We start from the raw sequence: 15,864 nt of genomic DNA, 5'->3' as shown, positions 1-15,864 counted from the left end.
TATTCTGTGATTTAATGTAGGAGGATGTAATCAAGTGTATCATGGAGTTTTTAACAAGACAAAGGCTCAAGGAGCAGGGTGGGGGATTGTGACAAACTGAGGGGCTTCATGCTGGGAGATGGAGAGCTGGGAAGTTCAAGTGCAGAGCAAAATGCATTGATCTGTAATGCATATCCCTCTGTAACAAGTCCATACTGTTCTGTTTTCTCTCTGTTGCTCAGATGGATGGTCATGGATGAACCTCGGTATGTCCCGCTCTCGTGTGTTTACACATACTTTCAAATAATCTTCCGTAATGAATCCCCATATCGTGCAACTTTGTCAGAACTAAAACCCTCCATCCCTAATGTCTACATGATGCTGATTCTGATCATTTGCTCATTATTGCTTTGTCGGTACTTTTGCAGGAGTTCTGGTTGTCAGTTTTGCTCTGACACTGGGATCTGTTATGATTGTGTCTTTAATATGCTGTCTATTAAACCGCAGAAGGTAGGTAACCAAGGACCACAGCAGTGTACTGTATGTTTATAGGTGCTTCATAATCACAATATGCTCATGAAGTCAAGAAATGTCAAAACACACTAGCAACACTAGATGTTGGTTTCTTAAAATGTGAAGACAGCTTACTAATAAAAACATTACTGACTAATAGGATACTGCTAATAGCAACGAAAAACATAATAAGAACACTAATAATAATAATACATACTAATTATAATTGTTATGTGAATTTGATCACAACGGATAAAATGCAGAATTAAGCAAAATGGGCTAGCACGATGAAGGCTGAATCCTGTTTGCCGAGAGTCCCTTGATAATTGCAGGAAAGTTTCAGGAAAGTGTGCTTCAGCAACAGCTGCAAAACCACATCAGAAGTCTCAAACGCAGACTCATGGAAAATATATTAAGATTGATTTTTGGGGACATGCCAGTGTTAGTTGAGCACTTTTAGCCTATAGAGCTCTGAAAGAAGCCAGTCAGACTAGACAATGTTCCATTGTTTGAGTTAAGAGCACCGCATGCAGAGAGACCTGCCCCATCAGGAACTCACTGGGGGTTGAGTTTCTATTTGAAAATGATCAAAGAAGGAGATGTAGTTCAAAGTCAGTAGGTATTATTAGGTATTAGGTATAATAGCATTATTTTTATTAAAACGTCTGAAAGAGCGTCCTTATTAGAAATTGTATGATTTATTTGGTGCCTAAAATGAACAAAATAGTTAACTTATCATGAAAAGGTAGACTGGATTGAAAAATCTGATTAGAGTAGTTTGGTGAATAAACTACATGATGTTGAAGAAACAAACAAAAGTATGTAAACACTGAGGAATAATGGTTATCTTGATTAAGTCATATCATTATATATAAGATTATTTTAAATTAGACATAGAACTGTAAATAAGTGAGTGAATAAGCTAAACATGTAATTTCAGATGAAGGTTGCTTGGATAACCTGAGGATAACATGAGGTAATTGATGCATTTACAGATCTGGGACTACCTCAGAGGAGAACAAAGAGGCTGGCTGCAAGGCTGGAGACACAGACGAGTACGGCTCAACGGTGTAGATGCTCGTAGTTATGAATCCTCTTCCATCCAACACAAGAGAATCCCAACAACAAGCATCCAACACCCCACTAATCAGTTGTCATGTCTCACGTCTCCAAACTTTCCTTTTAAGATGCGATGAATGATTGATTATGAATGTCAGTTTGGAAACAATGTGCCACATTCAAATCAAACGTCCAAAGCTCTAGAGCAATTGTAGAAATCCCTCTTAGTCACGCCAAAATACTTGTCTGGCTTTCTTTTCATTTTTACTGCAGTCCAAACCCTATGTTGGCTGGTTGAGGACGGAGCTTTCATGAGGTTGATTACGTCTTCCTGACCTACGGGAAACGCTGTTCCCCTAAGACACGCAACGTTGAGTTTCTCAAGGACTCTCAATCTCCTTCATGGGAGGAGGACCCGCAGAAGGGCCAACGGCTGAAACAGTAGCCAGCGCTTAGGTCAGGAGCCAAGCAGACATGGTGGAAAAGCACGACCGCTGTCCAAACAATAGGGGGATAAGAGTCGACAGACATCCAATAATAGTAGGGTGGCTTAAGAGGGATGGGCTTTGCCACAGTTTTGCCAACCCTGTACTTACCGCGGCTCTATGGATCGCATAATAAAAGGGCGCTTAGCTGCATTGAAACACAGAACCACACAGCTCCTTCCTGGGCGCTGAGAACAAGGCTTTTGTTTCTCCGGTGGAGAAATGTGGGATTGACCTCTGACGGGGGGGTCATACCAGCCCGGATCACAAGATGTCCTCCCCCTCCCGCAGCACTTGGGACCGACCTCTGTCTCAGACCCACAGCCCACTGCGTCCCCTCCTGTAGACGGAGCCCCTTATCGGCCCATCAGCATGCTGCTTCCGCTGTGCCGTGTTCATGGAGATTTATCCGGAGGATGACTGACATTCTTGTGCTCGGTATAAATGCATATAGGGAGGAGACGCAGATGATTGAGCATCAACACTGTTTTATTACATCACATTCAATGCTCGTTGTTGCTGCTTGATGCTATCCTGTGTCATTATCATGTGTTGTGGCACCATATTTAGCTAATGAATAAAAATAGTGCCTATGTCTACGTCTATGTAAAGCAATACAGCAATGTCCTTATAAACAATGTTTGCACAGATGTCGCAATAATACATTTATTTTTGTTGTGTGCTATTTTCTTGAAGTATTAATACAGGTGTTCTATGTGTAAAATGTGTCCGAATAAATATGCAATGAAGAATCTAATAATAAAGAATAATGGTCAAATAAACCTACTTTTGCTCTATTTTGATATGTTGATTGTTAAATAGTTACTAATAATTAAATTACACGATGTTTCACCTTATGTTCAATAATCAGAATACATAAGCACACACATACTTAAAGCGTTCAATTATTCTTATTTTATTTATTTATTTAATGATCAATACCAGTCGACCACGAATAATTGATGAGCAGAGACATCTAGCGGCATCTTTACGCCATTACATTAATAGTGGCGCGATCCTTCTGGTTAGACGCTAGTGATGATAAGATAGTAATTCTCAACGCAGATTTAAAGTCAAAATCAATTTCAGCTGAACACATGCTGTATTATTATTTAAATACGTTTGGGTTCATTGCATTTTAAAAACCGAAAACTAAACCGTATTTCATTTTCAAACCTTGTTGTGAATATTTGCGACCCGTATACTTATTTCAAAATACCTTATACTTTAACTCAAAATACATGTTTTCTTATATTATCGTGATATGTTTATAGAGCTTACACAATTAAATAGATACAAAAAGTAATTTTACTTACAACACGTTATCCAAACATATGTCCTACCTGGGTATCCGTACGCAATACGTGTGTTTTGGTTTGGAGTCTGTCACACTCAGTACTGTGTGTGCTAGCGAGCAGTAGCTCACCATGTACCACCAACCTGTCTTTAAGAACAGAAGAACTCTGCTAGAGAGAGCAGAAAAGTTCATATCAGAGATCTATTTTACAGACTGCAATCTCCGGGGACGGTATGGTTCTCCTGTGTCCATGTCTCATCATCACTCTTTACTTGCTGCAGAATATTATTGATCTGATCTGAGCACAAATCTGCACAATAACCCCAATTAAATCCATTGTGTTTAATGCATGGACTGTGCAATAATTCTAGGTTTAATCCTAGTTTGTGACTCTTCTCTGCAGACTCTATGGGGATTCATATCCACTTGAATCTCTTTCTTCATTCCTGTCCTCTAAACGGATTCCCTTCTCAGAAGCTGTCGGTCAGAACTTTACTCCTTATAAGATTGGCGATACCTTTGGACCAACGTAAGTCGTTTATACATGGCTGTTTATTGCTCTCTCTCTTAAAACGATTGCACGGATAAAGTAACTAGGTTTACAACCACACCTCTTTTAGATGGTACACTTGCTGGTTCAAAGTGATACTGGGAATACCCGAATCCTGGAGTGGGAAGGAGGTCCATCTTCTGTGGGAGAGTGATGGAGAAGCGATGGTTTGGAGGGATGAGCAACCAGTCCAGGTAGATATACACACACAGACCAATAGTGTGTCACTGTGGAGTCCAACAGTTCACTGACATGTAAAGATGACTTGCAGGGATTAACTAAAGAGGGTGAAAAGACCAGTTACATCCTGTCTGAGTGTCTGGGAGATGAAGATCCACACAGGTGAGATGTCCCCCACTCACAATAGGGCTACTCCGCCATTTTGAGAGGACTTAAGAATTGTACCAATATAAAATCCTAAATCAACATAAATATACTGTTCACTTAGGCCAATGAAAATGTTGTTTTGCCACGTATCGCATGAGAAACACTGTGGCAGCTGCAAACACAACAATATCTTCCAATGAAGACAAATCATTTCTCGATAAATGACTAATCGTCATTAATCAGTAACCAGAAACAAGTCAATTAAAAAACACACATTTCCATGCCCCCATGCTTATAAAATAGTTGATTGCGACGTGACATCACAATGCACAAGCCCTATACTATCTGGTTTGTGACTGAAGCCAGGATTCAGCCTAACGTCCAGTCACGAGAACACCATGGTTCTGTTTCCTTGCGGTAGCGTCACCCTCTACGTGGAGATGGCCTGCAATGGTCTTTTCGGAGCTGGCCAGGGGTCCATGATTGCAGCTCCGGATCCCAACAGGAAGTACTCGGTTCAGAAGGCGGAGCTAGTGGTACTCCGCCGGGACGTCAGGGAGACGCTCACTGACTTTGAGATGATGGTTGACATCGTGAAGGTAGGACTCCCGACGCACTCACTTCTCTCCGTATATCAAATGCAGAGTCTTTGTACCCTGAAAACCCACATCGGCCACTCTGTGCTCGTTGCATCCTCTCTGCCCCCATGCGCAGCAACTGGGGGAAGGAGAGCAGCGGGGCTACCAGGCCCTGTTCACCGTCAACCAGATGGTGAACCTCTGTGACCCGGCCCGGCCCGACTCCTTCCCCGAAGCCCGCCGTCTGGCCCAGAGCTTCTTCACCCAGCGCAACGGACACAGCCAGCACACCGTCCACGCCATGGGCCACTGCCACATCGACACAGGTATGGATTTGTGCGTCTCGTCTGGAAGATGTCCAAGGAGCCGTTGTACAGTCCCGGCTAATTCCTTTCACGTCGATGCGTGCGCGTGACCGTGACCGGCGGTGTCTCTGCAGCGTGGCTCTGGCCCTACGAGGAGACCATCCGCAAGTGCGGTCGGAGCTGGGTGACTGCCGTACGCCTCATGGAGAAGAATCCTGATTTTGTGTTCACGTGCTCTCAGGTAGTGCATTTAGACATGAGTGGCTCATCTGCTTGGATGTTTCTGCATTCCACCAGTTATTTCATGCCGTTGTGAAACAGCAGAACTTGTGACTTGTGGCTCTTTGTCCGAGTGGATCTCCAGGCCCAGCAGTTCCAGTGGGTGAAGAGCTGGTATCCAGGACTCTACACCCAGATCCAGCACTTCGTCAAGAAAGGCCAGTTCATTCCGGTTGGAGGCACGTGGGTGGAAATGGCGAGTATCATCTAGAAAATAACCAGGCCTCCACCTCTTTATTAGACTAGTCTTTATCGTGAGACAGGCGGCCTTCCAGTGCGGTGTTCCTGGTTGAACTTCCCTGCTGGTGGCCACGGTCTTTCTGATTGTTTTAAAGCACACTAAGACGCAAGCAAGCAATGATAGATCCTTGGAAAGTTTGGAAAATAAATAACATAGTTACTGAGGGAACTGCTCACAAAGTAATGTCAGCATTGACAGCATACAGTATGTAAGGTATAATGTATAGTATGCCAGTCATTATCGGGAAAATAAGCCCCGACAGGGGGAACCGGACACCGACACGAAGCGGAGGTGTCTTGCTTCACCCTGAAGGGGCTTATTTTCGATAATGACTGGCGACGTTCTATACATTATCCCGCTTATTACACGGCTACTTGCCAAAACGAAAAAATAACTTCACACAGTCTTTTGTCTTTGTCTCTCATCACATTGTCTTTTTACACTTCATTTGTTACCAGCATTTGTAGTGTTGATCAGCAGAGAAATAGTCCGCCAAAGATGTTGACAGCAACCAAATATGCTGGAGTTGATAAGTAACCGGACTACTTGCGGAGTGATACGAAAGACGTGAAAATATCCACGTTCCTTGACGGCGGTCATTATATGCTTAGCAACGGTCATTATTGAAAAATAGTTCACCACCGGAAGTCGGCAAGGCCCATGCAAGTGAACGGAGCATTCCACAGCATTGAGAAGAGCTGTGTAATAATACATAATAATGTAATACATTCAATTTAAAATGTGACCATCTTCTTCTTCCTAAAGGATGGGAATCTTCCGTCCGGTGAGTCCATGGTCCGTCAGTTCCTGGAGGGCCAGCGCTTCTTTCACCAGGAGTTTGGGATCTACTGCAAAGAGGTCAGCGACCTTCCACTGTTTCAAACCTCCTGCTGTGTTGAAATACAGAATATGTATAGCTAGCCAATAGTACGTTGGCGTTTTTCCATCTACACTTCTACACTCCATCTTCGGTACTGCCAAGGTTTGGCAGTACCGAACCTTACCCCGCCCCGCTGATTTGCGTTTCCACTTCCAGTTTGAACGTGCAACACTTGTGCCGTCCTACCAAGGACATTGTGTGGTGGGGAAATATCTGTGAAGCATGTGTATACATGACTAATATGAAATATATCTGCTCTCAATTACCTACTGAGATAAGGAGGAAAGGGAAAATCGAACTGAATTCATCATGGCGGATATCATCGTGATTCGTGTGCGTGTCACCGTTAGTGGTGGATTTCATGATTCGTTTGAATGAATCAGTTCGCATCAGTCAGTTCGCCAAGATGAGTCGAACGAGCCACCACTAGTCACTGAACCACACCGAACCACGAACCACAACTTATTAGGCAATACATGTGTGAGTGCTGCTGTTTCATCACCTCATCACTCAAAGACACACCTTTAAGCAGGAAGCCCAGTTATGGAAATGCAAATCCCAGCCACGCTGGGCTGCGGCGCTGCATATACTGTAAAGTATAATATATTGCAGCGGGAAAACGCTGTGTGTGTGTGTGTGTGTGTGTGTGTGTGTGTGTGTGTGTGTGTGTGTGTGTGTGTGTGTGTGTGTGTGTGTGTGTGTGTGTGTGTGTGTGTGTGTGTGTGTGTGTGTGTGTGTGTAAAAACACCTCTCGTTGCTCTTCAGTTCTGGCTTCCAGATACTTTTGGGTACTCTGCACAGCTGCCTCAGATCATGCAGGGCTGCGGCATCTCCCGCTTCCTCACCCAGAAGCTGAGCTGGAACCTGGTCAACACATTCCCTGTGAGTACCCCCCCCCCCACACACACACACACACACACACACACACCGCAGAACACACAGCGGGCCCACAGAGGCCTGAAGGAAAGCTGTTCCCTTCGCCCTTATTCAGCGTGTTCTTTTCTCTATTCACCAGGGGGCCCACAGAGGTATTAAGAGCCTTTAAAGAAAGTCTGACATTTTAAATGTCAGAGGCCCGTAAATATGTCAGAGGCCCGTAAACACCCAGAAATACGTATTAAATTAACTAATTGGTATTTCAAGAAAAAGTCTTTGATTGAGGTGGTGGAAACCTGCGGTGACCCTCATTTCTCTCTTTTCCACTGAAGCACAACACATTTTTTTGGGAGGGTCTGGACGGCTCTCAAGTCCTCACCCACTTCCCGCCAGGAAACTCCTACGAGATGAAGGGCAGGGTGGATGAAGTAAGCCAGCACTTTACACACGCCTCCACCAGGGTGCAACACAGGGAAACGCCTCGCGTGGGAGAAACATTTGAAATGTTTTTTTTTTTTCTTGTGTCCTCACCCGCTCCCATCCTCCCCACCCTCCCCAGTTGGTTAACACTGTGAAGAATAATAAAGACAAAGGCAGAGCCAATCACAGCGCAGCTCTGTTTGGTTTTGGCGATGGCGGCGGCGGACCCACGCAGCTGATGCTCGACAGGCTGACGCGCGTTCAGGATACAGATGGTCTACCAAAGTCAGTTCCTGTTATTCCCTGCCTCTCCCTCTGATTTTATAACGCAGGCTGGTCCAGACAAAACTGTGTAATGTCTGTTCTATGGGCCACCATGTCATTACACACAAGTGGGTGTGAGTCGTGTGTTGGTTCCATGAGTGACCCCTCCCACGCTCCCCAGGGTCCGGATGTCCTCTCCCGACCAGTTGTTCTCCGAGCTCCTGGCCGACTCCGCCCTGCTGTGCACGTGGTCCGGGGAGTTGTTCCTGGAGCTTCACAACGGCACCTACACCACCCAGGCTCAGGTCGGCTACGCGGCTGCTCACACGCTGCAGCACAGCCCCGCTCTGGGTCGTGAACCTGCCTCACTCTCCTGGCTTCACCGAAACCTAAAGTGCTGTTGCTATTGTTGTTACAAATTAATTTGGCAACGGATATATAAGTGGAGCCAAGAGAGGCGAGGGTGACGGATGTTAGAAACTGGTTCAATCACCCAGACCGGTAGTGTCTTTTGTGGCAACCCGGATGCAGAGCACCTGAAGCCCAAAGGAGAGCAGACCTTAAAAAGCCTGCTCGAAGGTGCATTCAGGGCTCTCTCTTGGCTGGGGTGAAAGGAGAGTCCAGCCGTTGTGGCTGCGCCACCCGATTATCTTTTAGTTCTTTTACAGAAAGACACTTTATGTTTGATTAAACGTGCCTTTGTGGCTCAACAACCAAGCGATTTGTGTGCTGATTGAAGCAAGGCGGGTTCACTCCCTGAGCCGGGTTGCCACACTTTGTAGAGCAATGAGGCGTTATTGTTTGTATCGTTATTGTATCGTTATTATGTGAATGCTTGTAGATAAAGCGAGGGAACAGGCAGTGCGAGGCTTTGCTCCATGACGTCGAGGTGGCCAGCAGCTTGGCTCTGGGCCGGGACAAGGCCTTCCGCTACCCTCTGGACCAGCTCCAGGAGCTCTGGAGGTACGGGCCCGTCTCTAGACCTCACTTCCGTACGGACCCAGCTGCTCCAACATTGACTCTGTTCTCACATTCACATCCTTTTGCTCTTTTCCCCCCTTACAGACTTCTCCTCCTCAACCAGTTCCATGACGTGATTCCCGGGAGCTGTATTGAGATGGTGGTAGAAGATGCGCTCCGATATTATCAAGGTATGTTGTTTTAGAAATGAGCTTGGCGCGGGTTTCTTCACTGCAGCCGCCATTTTGACACCGGGTAAGCAGCCTCCTTGGAGGAAACGAAAAATTTGAATCGTCCGGTTCATCGTGCGTTCTAGATATCGTCCGTGTTGGAAGCGGTCTTCTGGCTGATGCCTGTAGACACCTCGGGCCGAGGGAACAGAAGGGGGACTCCCCCGCGGTGTTCAACTCCCTGCCCTGGGAGCGTACTGAGGTCGTCCAGCTGCAGGACGCCACTGGTCCACCGTCACTAGGTATGTTCACGTTTAGGACTTTTATGAACACATTTCCAACGTAAATGTGTGTTGTCATTGTTGCTATGGTCCAGCTCTGAGACAGGGGAGCACTCGTGAGGGATTCAATAAAAGAAAGGAATAACTTGGTTACAAAATGTTACCAAAAGATCATAATGGAGTATGAGGTCATCTAAACTAAACAGTAGAGGGTAGTCGGAGTGCACTCCCAGCCCAGCCCACTCCCGGCCCAGGACCAGGGGGATTCTCCACTGCTTGTGTAGCAGAGGCCGCAGTTCGACCGCTCGCGGGTCTCGAACCTGCCACCTCTCGAACTACAACACCACTGGCATGGGAGTCGAACCACTGAGCCAAAAGCCCAGGCTTCTAACTCAGCGGCAAGAAGCGTTCTTAAGGCTAGGGGTGTGAGGATTTACAACATACTACTGCCAGCTAGCCCAGGCTAGTTGTCATCCGTTACACTTGGATGGGATGGGCTTCATGCAGTCCTGGCGTCAGTGGCCAGCTGTTCCCAATTCCGTTACGACCCAGCACGTGACGGGCGTCCACCTGCAGTCTACAGGATGTATCCCAGCATGGAGCAGCCAGGAGCATCGTACAGGATCTCCGTCACAGTTCAAAAGCAGTACCTCTGAACTTTGAAGTCTACCTATTACACATTAACGAGTTGAGTCATGATGAAGCAAACCATCCACCCAAACTGTTCCCTACCAGATAGCACTGTGTTTCCAACAGAGCCAGAGTGAGAGCTGTCTACCTGAGACACACCGGTGTAACGCCGTTTTCTCCGGTTCACCCTCTGTTCTCTCAGTCAGCATTCATATGCACTAGTGATCCATCGGCCGGCCGATATTTGCGTTTTTTACGTGTATCGGTTTTTTGGTATTATTTACAGATGGACAGTTCAATAAATGTTCAGTTTTTAAATTGAGACTTGTAACATTTGTTATCATTGTGTAATTTTTATGATGTAAATTGAGGGAGCAAAAGCAGCATGGGCTCCATCGGCTAAGGCTGAGGTATCAGGTATCAGGTATCAGCATGGGCCTTAAAAATCCATATCGGCTGATCCCTAATATGCAGACAGTATGCATGACTCAAGGGCTTGGTGCAATCAATCACTTCCTGTCCTTCCTCCACATAGCACTTTGCGAGTGGTATGTGGATGACTGGTATGTCCTGATGTGCCCAGACTCATTGTGAGACACTCGCAACACCCTATCGTGCAATCAGAATGGCACAACAATCTGGCTTTTGTGCAATCTCCCTGACCAGTACATCGTTCTGAATTAAATATCCCTGTGCACGATTCTTCACCTCCTCTGCTGCAAGAACACTTGAACCGCTCCGTCAGCGTGGGGTGTCGGCTCACTATGCGAGATAGACGAGGGGGAGTGGCGCAAACAATTCCGTCGCACCGTCCTCAGCAATTACACTTTCCACAGAATCAGCACTGGCCCTCTGGCCCCCTTCATGTCCCCCGTCACAACGCACACCCTGGATCACTTCAGGGAACTGTTTACCTTTTTCATCCGGACCACCACAGCCCAGCAGCACCGGGAAAACGACCCCTTGTGCAGACCGATCAGCCCACACACTTCCTCCAGCCACAAAATTCGTTTATGTACCCACTCATGAAACACAGACAGGCCCATTCCCAGCACAGGTATAAAAGATCCTGTGTCACTTTCCTCAGAAAAAGGCAGAGCAGATGCCAGGATAAACAAATCAAAAGCCCCTGTGTCACGTACTGTGGCCACTGGCAACTGAAAACTGGAAAATGGTGCAGCTTAAGCGACCAGCTTCACGTGCTCTCCGTCGTACGTGTTCCGCGACTCCAGCACAGTGCAGTCTCTCCCGGACACCACGATCAACTCTCTGGTCAGAGTGGAAATTGCCACCGGAATGACCCCAACAGCAGGGCCATTTTCTTCCACACCAGAATAAGCATAATAACAGGTCTCCCCACCATTACCTCTGCGGGTCAACTGATAATCATCTTCCAGCGCAGGCGCCTCCGCTGTAGCTTTTACCTTCTTCTCAATTATGTACCCTGCAATTCGCTCCGGGACTGTGTTTTTAAACTGCTCTACCTTCTTAAACAAAGTCACACAGATCATCAAAACCCTTCACATCCCATGCAGAACACTGTCTGTTAAAGTGGATTACCAAATCACGCCCAAAGTAAATATGGGGTTTGTCAACCTTTCTCGAGTTTCTATCCGTTGGCGGGTAAGCGTCCGGTACTAGTTCATACGCCTTCAACCCAGCTAGTTTAACCTTTGGTGAGCGCCCAGTCAGAACACACTGCAACAAGACTATCAGGTCACACTCCACCCAGCCCCTCACCTCTGCAACATGCTCAAACTAAGTGAAGAAAGCTCAACCTCTTGGTCATGAAATTTAGCCACCAAGCGTCAACTATTCAAAATATCGCTGGAATTATCACAGCCTTGAAAAGACTCCCTGCTCTGTGACATATCACACAACTTCCCTTCCTTAATTAGACTCTGCCTCTCTCTTTCTAAGCCATCATTTCCAAATTCTGCTCACTGCCGAACCCTTTCCAATTCTAACTCCTCAAACTGCATCCGTAACATTTCCTTGATTTCATTTGTCCCACCGTACGTTCTACATAATCCCATCTCCTTTCCCTCTGGGCGTTCCAGCTTTAGTGAAGGTTCCCAGCGTTGGCGGGGCCTTGGTCAAAGACACACAGCCAGTCATTCCAGTGTCTGTCACGGTTCAGGTCAGTGGTCACGTGCTTTCCAGTGGGGTTGTTTTGGTTAAAGCGATTATTAAAGAGTTCCCTGTTCCACAGGCCGATGGAACGGTCCTCATGGAGAATGGGATTTTGAAAACGATCATCAACAAGGATGGCAGTTTGGCATCACTGCGTTTAATCGAGGGCGACAGGTAAGATTATTATGTATATTTTTGTTATTATAATAAACATACATCATATTTTCCCAGGTACTAGCCTTGTGTGTACTTGCCAGTGTTGCCGTCCCACCATCGACTCATTGTCCCCCGTGACGCGCTGACATTTACAGAGAGGCCCTCTCTGACGGCTGCCATGGCAACCGGTTTGTGATGTTTGACGACGTACCGCTGTACTGGGACGCCTGGGACGTGATGGACTACCACCTCCAGACAAGGTGCCGGCCCCCACTGTGAGTCCTGTGTGGCAGCCTAGCGGGGGGGGACGGAGCCCTGACAGTGCCAGTGTGTGTGGCCCCCCCCCCCCCCCCCCCCCCTACAGGAGGCCGGTGACGGAGGTGGTGGAGCCCGTTCAGGTGGTGTCCTCCGGGGGCCTCCGGGGCAGCGTGAGGTTCACCCTCCGGATCAGCGCCAGGAGCACCGTCACCCAGGAGGTGGTGCTGGACGCCGCCTGTCCCTACGTCAGCTTCAGCACGCAGGTGAGCTGCACTGCAGGTGCTGCAGTGTCCCCAGTGTCCCGGCGCTAGGCCTGGGCAATGAAACAGTAAATGATCGTATCGTGATGGACTTTTGATCGATATCAATATAAATCATGTTCAATATATATGTCGATAAGAGACTGGACCACTGAATCTAGCAGCTGGGTTTGTTACACAAACACGGCTCCATACTTATTTACAATATTGGAGTGTTTTTCATTGTTGTGTCGACATTGGAGTATTTATCAATGAAGAACAGTGGAAGGTCATAGGAGTGTTAAACAGAAGTGTTTAAATCCAGCATGGTAATTCCTAGTCTTTTTAGGTCATTAAAATGATCAATAGTTAATAATCGATATCGATCAATATGATCAAGTTATATCGTTATATGTCTTTCAGCCATATCGCCCAGGCCTAACCAGCGCTTCAAGTTCAATGCATTAGTGTGGATAGGAGAACAAAAAGGGTTTATCCATTGAAATGGAGGTCAAAGGTCCACTTCAACCAATTGTTGCAGGTGGAGTGGGCGGAGTCACATCAGTTCCTGAAGGTGGAGTTCCCGGTGCGCGTGCGTAGCCCCGACGCTACGTACGAGATCCAGTTTGGCCACCTCCAGAGACCGACCCACAGGAACACGTCCTGGGACTGGGCCCGCTTCGAGGTGACCGGCGGGGCGCGTGGGGGGGGGCGGGTCAAAGTCCAGCACTGAACGGTTGACCGCAGTTTGACTCCATTGTGTGTGTGCGTAGGGGTTAGGGAGTGTTGAGCACAAAGCCCTTTGAGTGTAGCAAGATCCATGCCTCACCAGCCACCAGGGTGACTTCTAACAGACTCCTCCAGACAAAAGGATGAAGGGTGGATTAAACCTGTGCACACTGATTACTCAATGTGTTAATGTGCAGCCTCACCCAGCCCCAGAGTCCTATCAGACCCGGCCAGTTGAGGCTGCTTAAACCAGCCGTCATCCACACACACTACCACAACAATTTTTATGTTCAATTCAGAAAGACATTGGAGCAACTGTCTGTAGTCTGCATCACAACACGTGGTTGAAATAGAATATCATGAAATGTGCTTTCCTGCTATAACATTTGTATGATGGGTTTTTTCTGTTTAAAGGTATGGGGTCACAAATGGGCTGATCTGTCCGAACACAACTTTGGAGTTTCTCTGCTGAACGACTGCAAATATGGTTATTCCATACATAAGAACATCATGACTCTGTCTCTGTGAGTTGTCCCTAATCATCAGACATACCAGCATTACAAATAGCTATTCATTGATGGTACTAAATGGGCTGTTAAATGTGTTTCAAGCATCCACTATATAATCAGTAGTGTATTTCCCTCATATCGATTGATCGCCAAACACGTCAAATCTGGTCATTAAAAGTTAATAAAGCTCTTAAGTGACAGATCAATTTTGTTTATAGACTTCGAGCACCAAAGGCTCCTGATGCCAACGCTGATATGGGCTCTCATCTCTTCACATACGCCATCATGCCACATGCAGGTAAGTTGAATGAGATGCAACTTTTGTCCATTACAATGTAATGATCCCTGCATATGGTTACGCCCTGTGTCAGGCGTTTGGTCCAATCGTGGAATTGCCTCGGTTTGAAGAACTAATGAACAAATGCTCCTTATCGTGTCATGTTGTACTTTTTACTTCCTTCACTTCCTCTACAGCGATAGTTACGAGGCACTAGTCAAATCAAGCTTGATGGGTGTCCAACATGTTTAGAGCTTTGAGCTAGTAGTCATCTAAAGTGATGCTCACAATAACTAAACACAAGAACAAGCCTACCCTAACCTCCTGCTCACTACTGAACCCGATCCCTTGAATGTATAAACTAAATTGATACGGCCCCTTGGAGTGAAGTGGTGCTCTGCTGTCTCACAGGATCCTTCCAGACAGCTGGCGTCATCCAAAGTGCTTACAACCTCAACTACCCTCTGAGACTCTTCAAGACCAGCAGTGACGCGTCCCCATGGAGCGCCTTCTCCGTCGACGCCGCCGCTGTTGTCCTGGAGACCATCAAGCAGGTAGAGGTGTTGCGCTCACTCTTTCCCCAAGGACCCAATTAAATAAAGTCCCTTTGAATACTCTGATTGCGCCCCAATTAACACAGCGTAAAACAAGTTTAAATCCATCATTGGATCCAACATGGTGTTGGGCAGGTGGCCCTCATAGGCGTGTAATGTGTTGAGTCCGAACCTGTCTCAGGGTCGAAGAGGATGAGAACGAGAAGCTGACCTTTAGTGTACGTGCAGAATGAATACACTGATCGTAATGAGATTAAGAGCAATACCTATAGAGGCATACTAGATCAATGTATGAGTTAATGTCTACTTAGTCTCTGGCCCTGTGATAACTGCTGCCCCTCTCCCCAGGCTGAGGACTCAAGAGGCACCCTTCTGGTTCGCTTGTATGAGTCCCACGGCAGCAGTGTGACCACAACGCTCCGTACAGACCTTCCTCTCCAACAGGCCTGGCAGTAAGTATTCCTGCTGCTTCTCTATGATGATGGCTCAGATGCCTCATGACCCAGAAGGAAAATGTATGAGCCGGACGGAGTACGCCTTTACCCAAACTGTTTCTTATTTTCAACCTTTTCCCAGTTGTGACTTTCTGGAGCATCCTGATCACACTCGGCCAGCCCAGATGACATCAGAGGGAATCACTCTGGAGTTCAGTCCTCATCAAATTAGATCACTCCTCCTGGTTCTTAAATAAGCACGGCTGGGCGTGACTCAATGAATGAATCGGTAAACGACGACACAGACGGTTAAACACAGTCTGTGATCGTCACAGTCTGTGATTGTCACAGTCCTTTAAAGGCCATTATGTTAAGACTGGAATTCCACTAATTCATCATGTCGGTACCCATGGGTGACTTCCTCAATGTTTCCCACAGACAAGGTAGCAATGTGTGGCGGATTTGTTGACGGGGGGGAGGG

General features: G+C 46.8%; 1 protein-coding gene across 1 annotated transcript; it reads left to right on the top strand.

The window, feature by feature from the left end:
* The first annotated feature begins 3,421 nt into the window (after positions 1-3,421).
* On the top strand, positions 3,422-15,837 carry man2c1 (mannosidase, alpha, class 2C, member 1). Its single transcript, XM_084476879.1, has 26 exons — positions 3,422-3,564; positions 3,737-3,862; positions 3,954-4,077; positions 4,155-4,225; positions 4,632-4,809; positions 4,925-5,114; positions 5,228-5,334; positions 5,458-5,568; positions 6,379-6,471; positions 7,259-7,375; positions 7,702-7,797; positions 7,929-8,074; positions 8,235-8,358; positions 8,895-9,016; positions 9,119-9,204; positions 9,330-9,485; positions 12,155-12,234; positions 12,307-12,401; positions 12,539-12,643; positions 12,748-12,904; positions 13,422-13,565; positions 14,024-14,133; positions 14,337-14,416; positions 14,807-14,949; positions 15,298-15,401; positions 15,526-15,837. The coding sequence occupies exons 1-26, from the start codon at positions 3,464-3,466 to the stop codon at positions 15,638-15,640; spliced, it is 3,081 nt and encodes a 1,026-aa protein (XP_084333005.1). The 5' UTR covers positions 3,422-3,463; the 3' UTR covers positions 15,641-15,837.
* Positions 15,838-15,864: the final 27 nt, after the last annotated feature.

This window comes from Micromesistius poutassou (assembly GCF_964030765.1).
Source record: "Micromesistius poutassou genome assembly, chromosome: 13".
In the NCBI taxonomy this organism is placed as follows: Eukaryota; Metazoa; Chordata; class Actinopteri; order Gadiformes; family Gadidae; genus Micromesistius; species Micromesistius poutassou.
This window is presented reverse-complemented; position numbering and strand designations above follow the sequence as displayed.